This window comes from Crocuta crocuta, unplaced genomic scaffold (assembly GCF_008692635.1).
Source record: "Crocuta crocuta isolate KB4526 unplaced genomic scaffold, BGI_CrCroc_1.0 scaffold127, whole genome shotgun sequence".
Classification (NCBI taxonomy): domain Eukaryota; kingdom Metazoa; phylum Chordata; class Mammalia; order Carnivora; family Hyaenidae; genus Crocuta; species Crocuta crocuta.
In genome coordinates this window covers 11,184,950-11,192,084 of record NW_027532008.1, presented here as the reverse complement: position 1 = coordinate 11,192,084, position 7,135 = coordinate 11,184,950, and the positions used below count along the sequence as shown (strand labels likewise).

The 7,135-nt window shown below is 42.2% G+C and overlaps 1 protein-coding gene across 1 annotated transcript in view; it reads right to left on the bottom strand.

Annotated features, from left to right (window-relative positions):
• FBXO42 (F-box protein 42) overlaps positions 1–7,135 on the bottom strand; it is an 84,945-nt gene that overhangs the window by 1,906 nt on the left and 75,904 nt on the right. Inside the window, exons 5-9 of the mRNA XM_077775653.1 lie at positions 4,415–4,568; positions 3,136–3,246; positions 1,593–1,689; positions 1,050–1,106; positions 261–377 (exon numbers count right to left, since the gene is read on the bottom strand). Coding sequence (XP_077631779.1) covers positions 261–377; positions 1,050–1,106; positions 1,593–1,689; positions 3,136–3,246; positions 4,415–4,568 — 536 coding nt within the window. The remainder of the gene's footprint in view (positions 1–260; positions 378–1,049; positions 1,107–1,592; positions 1,690–3,135; positions 3,247–4,414; positions 4,569–7,135) is intronic.

The window sequence follows — 7,135 nt, the reverse complement described above, 5'->3', positions numbered from 1 at the left end:
AAAAGAAGAACAAAAAAAAAAAAAAAATTAAAAAATTAAAAAAAAAAAAAAAAAAAAGGAAGATCAGTGGGGCCTACACAGGTTTCCCATCTAGAGGTTCGTATATGAGCAATGTCCAAGGAGTTATGGTTAACGTCCACTTCTTTTATGACGTCAAGGTGCTTTTCATTTCCACACAAATATGTTTGGAAATGTGACAAGCTAATTTGGCCGCATAGTTAGGACTGCCCCTTTCGGGGGCCTGGCGGTGCCCTGCTCACCCGGCAAGCTGGATGGCACCATAGTTCTGGAGCCCCGTGGTCTTCATTTTCTACCTTGAGAGGCTGCCAGGCCCAGGGACCTGAGTGCATGTGCAACAACCATGCATCCTTGAAGAGCTGCAAGAGAAAGACCAACAACAGGGCTCAGGTGTGGTACATGTTACCACACACACACACACACACACACACACAGAGACACACACACAGTTGGAATCCCAAAGCAATGCTGTTTGCTCTAGAGAGTGTGTGGGCTCTTCAGAAAGAAAAGCAAAATTTTTGGTTAGTCATTCATTCATGCTTTCATTTATTCTTATACTACCACTGGCTGGAATATGAAACTGGGCTTGTGATCTATGAATGAATTTTAAGTGGTTCTGAATTCTGCCTGTGGTAGTATGCATGTGTAGGCGGGGTAGATAATACATATCCACAACTTTCTGAATCTGCATTCTTAAATGAATTCCATGCAAACTGTTTTTCTGTCCCACTCCTCCTTGAAAAAATGACAGCAGCATTACAGCCTAAAGAGGAAGCAGGAGTCGGAAGAATATAGATATGAATACTTAAGAGATGAACATCTCTGATTAAAAGATTGCCCCCTTCCAAAAAAAAAAAAAAGGCAGAGCTCAGCCAGAAAATGGGAAGGTCATATACCCAGAGTGAAAAAGGTATTCTCTAAATACAAATGATGTAGAAATGGTCATAGACACGCTTACACGATGACACAGAGGAATAGGTTTTGAACAGTTAGCAACATGTGCATCGGAATGCCACACCAGCAATACTCACAGCATTGGGACCGCCACACCCTCCAAGGATTAAGATAGTTGCATCATCTATGACAATCTGGGGAGAGGAAGACATTTAAAATAAAACTATAAAGACACAGGCACCTGGCCTCCTATGCATCAGTGGTATATGAAAACAACCCACCCAGATCCCAAGTGAGAGTAGTCTAGTCCCCATCAGCTCTCCAGTCTCCCAAAACCATGTCAATTCTAACCCTTGTGAACAAATTACTGATGATTCATCCAAGAATGGATACATTCTTTGTTGAGCAAACACTGACATGAGCGTACCAACCACATAAAATGCAGGGTTCTCTTGAGAAACAAAACAGCAAAGTAAGTGCTTTGGGGAGAGGCATAACATAAAGCCACTAACAATTAATACAACCCATTAGAAGTTGAAAAATAAGTACCAGCAAAAAAGAACGACAAAGTCTCTTTGGCTTATGCATGTTGGCATCTTACCTGACTCCCTCCTCCCTTTCCCATCCTAACTGGAAGATGCTACAGTGTTTGCTGAATAGTTATTTTAATTCCTGAGCACCTGAGATTGGCCACCTCGAGGATGAGGACTGGGGCCGGAGATGTTCGGCTTGGACCACGCCCACTGCTCGAGGTCAAGGACCCAGACATCGTTGCTCCTATAAGATAAGGACAGGAGGATGAAGCAGTTGGGAGCCACCAGGGACCCCAGAGCTGATATAAATGAAGTTACATTTATATTTTATTTACTATTATTTTAAGTAGGCTCCATGCTGAACGTGGGGGTTGAACATACAACCCTGAGATCAAGAGCTGCATGCTCTACCAACTGAATCAGCCAGGCGCCCCTTGAAGTCACATTTATAAAGATGCCTAGCAAAGTGCCATGCTCATAGCATCTTAAACTATATTTTCCTTCCCCTTCTTTTCCTGGAACCCATCTCAAGAACTTCAAACCTTTGTTCTTCCCACTGACCCGTAAATTCTCTTTTGAGTCAAGCCTACAGCCACATACTAGTACCCAATGTAAGAACGAACTTTAGTTGGAAGTTTAATTGGAAACAGCTACTCGTCAAGATACAGTCTTTCAAAAGCAAAAACCACAAGGAAGAGAAAAAACCGATGCAAAAGGTAGCTTTACCATTGTCCAGGAGATAAAGATTGATCAATTCTGACTACAAAAATTACTCTCATCATGGCTACTGAGATTTGAGTTTTATCAAGGACAAATTGGCATCTCCAACCCCCAGGAGACCAGTATAGCCAGGACAAACTCCTGGAAGGCAGGCTCTATTTTACGGTCACCTCGCTAAGGTCATTTATTCACATAGAGGAACGTAGGAATAAGAACTCTAATACCATAGAGCCTAAACTCTTTCATCTGAAGGGCAGTCTCTCAACTGTTTTAAATAGGAAGATGTGGAGCACCCTGCCTGCCAGGGAACAGGGGTGGGTCTGGAATGGTTTTACTGCTGACAGCTCACCAACCTCCCTTTCAGAGCACAGGGAAAATGACCACTACTGCAGCTATCACCCAATCAGATGAAGAGGGATTCAGACAGATGGCTCTGGCTCTGGACTCTGGCCCGAGCTGGTAGTTGTGGCCTGAGATGACGAGGACAGTGTGGGTGTTATCAGATCTGACAGCTTTCTTGCTCCTATCCCCTCCCCCAACCCATCCCATCTGGAGAATGAACCATTTTCACCTGTCTTGTCAATCTAGCTCTCTCCTCTAAAGCCCAAAAGGGCACAGGCTGGGTCATAAAGGAGAGCAGGTAAAGGCACTCTGTGCTTCTTGGAAAGTAGCCTTCTGCAAGCACAGGTAGAAACAGACAAGGTGGAGGCTATATCAGAATTTGATCGCACTGAATGAACCACATACCAAATAAAAAGATTCTACACAGCTCTGATTTTATGAAGGAAGGTTTTCAATGTCTTGCTCTACGATTAGGGGATCAAAAACTAGAATGCCAGGAAGCAATGATTGGTTGGATTAGTTAGAACCATGCTCAGGAATACTAACCTGACTAGTTCACTCTTCTGACCTGTTATTTCCCAGGAGTATTTACCTTCAGGTTGATAGGCAGCAAACCATATATACTTACATTTGCCGGGATCCTAAGGAGCCACCAAAGACAATCATTTTATCATCTATCACACAGGAGGAATGGCCAGCCATGGGAGGTGGCCCATGAGTTGTCACAATGCAGTTCCACCTAATATAAAAAGACAAAAGGAAGCCAAGAAGTCAGCACCACCTGGTCCTTTGTGATTAAGGTGGAAACAGTTAAGTCAGTATCCACTTGAAATCACAATTCAATCACCTGCAGTAAAGATACTGTTAGGAAAATAAATGGAGGATGGCAGAGGTATTTGAGCCTTTCCAACAAACCTGCTAAAGCCATATTCACTTTCAAGTCCTCAGTGTGTGTGGCTTGGAGGTAGAGATGATGACCAGGGAAGCCATCAGGGCTCTTTGCTGCTACAGCCTCGTGGGCTAAAGCAGCACCACCTTCTATGTACTATGGTCCTACCAAGTGCCCTGTGCTAAGTAGTTCATTATAAGAACAAAGGAAAAAGAGTCAGGAGTCAGTCCTGGGGACACAGAAGGGAAGAGTGAATCACCTGAACCCACAGCACATCTGGAGAATAAGCAGCCAAAACTGAAGAGGCCCCTATTCCCCAACAGGCACATTCATTTTTCTTGGAAGAGGAATAAATCTCTTCCACTTTTTCTCTTGGGAGTAGAGCCTCATAGCTTTAGTTTTTTGGGGTTTTTTTCTTTCAATTGTTTTCTTTAACCTTTTCTCTGAACTTAAAAAAAAAAACTTTTTAAAATTTAAGCTCTACACCCAAGCTCTACCAGCTTGAACTCACAACTTGGAGATCAAGAGTTGTGTGCTCTACTGATTGAGGCAGCCAGGCACCCCTTAGCTTTAGGTTTTAAGGGGGTCCTGTAAACTCTCGGAAACTGTCAGGAAAATCTATGCACATGTAAATTTTTTTCCTGGCAAAGAGTCCATAGCTTCTACCAAATTCTCAAAGAGATTCCTGGTCACAAAAAAGATAAGGAATCCATTCATTTAATTACTTTATGTGTGTGTGTGTGTGTGTGTATAAATTTATTTTGAGAGCAAGCAAGCGAGTACAAGCAAGGAAGGGGCAGAGGGAGAAGGAGAAAGAGAATCCTAAGTAGGCTCCATGGCCAGTGAGGAACCCAGAGCGGACGCCAATCAAGGGCTCGATCTCAGGATGGCAAAATCATGACCTGAGCTGAAATCAAGAGTCGGATGCTTAACTGACAGAGCCATCCAGGTGCCCCAGGAATCCATTTATTTAAAACCTTTTATTTCAGATTGAAAGAATCTTATCTTTGTGGCTTACCAGTTTTTAGAGGGTGAGTAAGTGTGTATTTCATCAAAGAATCTCTCTGGTTGGTGCAGGGGATAAGGGCTTGGCCGCGTCCAGCCACCGAACAGCACCAGCAGGTCCTTGTATACGACCAGAGTTGCTCCAGCTTTAGGGGAAGGATAGGACCCTAGGAAAGTCAATAACATCGTGGTGAGGATTCAGGGCCTCACAAGCCACAGGCAGGCTGTCTATATATCAGCTTTCCCTGGAGGAGTCACAAAAGGGGAACCAATAATACAAAACATAAGGGAAAGGCAGAGACAAAACTAGTTTGCAGGTGTGACAGAAAAGCATCACCAATTTATACATTTTTATATACTGTACATACACATACATACGTATTATATGTATTTATTTACATAGTATAGTTGACACACAATGTTACAACACAGTGATTCCACAAGTTTATACGTTATGCTAAGTTCAACACAAGTGTAGCTACCATCTGTTGCCACACATTAACTATTACAGTCTCACCGACTATCAATTTATACATCTTTTATAATAAAAACAGAGAAACTGGAGTTAGAGGAAAGTTAGTTTGCTTACCTGAAATTAGGGATGAGAGTACCTGTCTCATAAGGCTGTTCTGAGTATAAAATAATACATTTGAAGCACATAGCACACACTGCCTGGCACATAGTACACACTGCCTGGCACATAGTACGTGCTCAGTAAATGTGGACTCTCCTGCCCATCTCTTTAGAAAGCTTAAGAGACATCACAAAGGAAAGAAAATAACAGATCTAGAAGTAGATACAGGCTAGTTCCCGGATGCAACTTAAAATAATTCCTGTTACCAAACACAGGTAAAAGGGGAGGCACACAGTTCTCATCTGTTAGCACAGTGACCTCTAGGCCTCTAACTGTGGGCTTCACTAGCACAAATGGGGGCCGAGTTTCAGGCTCAGAATGAAGACATTCCAATGAAGCTGCAGGCCGTGTACGAAGAGTGGCTACGAAGGCCCTCCCGGCTGGATCTGTGAGCTATGCTGACCACATTTTGTAACAACAGAAATGTGGCTTCGGCTAGAAAACCTTAGGGACAACAAGTTTCACACAGGAGGATGATTCTTCCGAGCCCTTTCTGTCTTTTATGTAACAATTGCTTCCTGTCCCCATCTCTTACTCTGCAGGCCACCTTTAGTTAGCGTAAGACCAAAGAAATTTGTCTCAATGCATACGTAAATATGCACATATGTACCCAGGAGTCCGTAAATACTAATATTCAAGAAAAATAAATTGTTAAAGCTGCAGATCCATTTAAAGAACAAAAACTCATCAGCAGAAGGAATCCCAACAGTGTGTTAACCTGACGGCAGCTGAGGTGCTCCCACTTGGGTAGACGGAGGTGCCTTCCCCTTCAGCAAAGGGTTTTGGGGAGGTGTCGATGACAAAGTCTCAAGGTTGAAAAAGTGGGATCAGTGATGGTCTTCCTGGGATCCAACTTAAGAGTAACTTAGCGTGATTAACGAGAAGGTACAATTCTCAGAACACGCAGTGGGCATCTGAAAGTACTCTGTGGCATCAGTTCCTAATACTTTTCTAATAGAACATACACCAACCCGGACAGGATCTGACCACAGAAATGAGTCTCTTCTCTAGAAACGAGTCTCCGGCAGTCAGTAGCACTGACTGACATAATGGTATTGCAGGAGTTCGCTCTTGCTACCCTCATACCCCACAGGAACCATGACTAAGGTGGCTACTGTCCTTCAGAGTCTTGTGATTTCTGGTGAAAACTCTTTGCCTTCCCAGGAGGAAGCCTCCTAGACCAGCTAGAAAACATAACTAATACCGTGGTCTGGTTAAAATGCTAGTATTATCCCAAAATTATTTAATTTGTGAAATATCAAACAAAGCTTCAAGTTCTTGCCCTTACCTTGGAACTCATAAATACTATGAAAAAGTTGGAAAAAGCTTAAAAACGTACCAGACTAAAATTTGGATTTAGATTTGAAATACTGGAACTCCTATCTTTTAAAATCAAGCATATAAAAATGAAGCAGCACCATTTGCACTGAACTGGATGGAGCTAGAGAGTATTATGCTAAGCAAAACAAGTCAGTAAGAGAATGACAAATAAAATAGGGTATATATATGCAATGGAATAGTACTTGGTGATCAAAAAGAATGAAATCTTGCCATTTGCAACAACGCGGATGGAACCAGAATGTATTATTTGCTAAGCGAAATAAGTCAGAGAAAGACAAATATCACATGATTTCACTCATATGTGGAACTTAAGAAACACAACAAATGAACACACAGGAAGGGAAGGAAAAATAAGGTAAAAACAGAGAGAGACGCAAACCTTAAGAGAGTTTTAAATACAGAGAACTGAGGGTTGCTGGAGAAGAAGTGGGTGGTGGGGTGAACGGGCTGAACGGGAGATGGATATTAAGGAGGGGACTTGTTGGGAAGAGCACTGGGTACTGTATGGAAGGGATGAATCACTGATACTACACTGTATGTTAACTAACCTGAATTTTAAAAAAAAAAAGGTAATAAACAAGANCTTCACTATATTAACTATATTAATATAATATATTAACGTCACTATATTATAGACCTAAAACTAATACTACACACACTGTATGTTAACTAACCGGAAGTTCAATAAAAGCTTAAAAAAAATAAAATGAAGCAGCAAGACCAAGGTTCCCACAACAGCGAAACATGGAAACAGTCAGG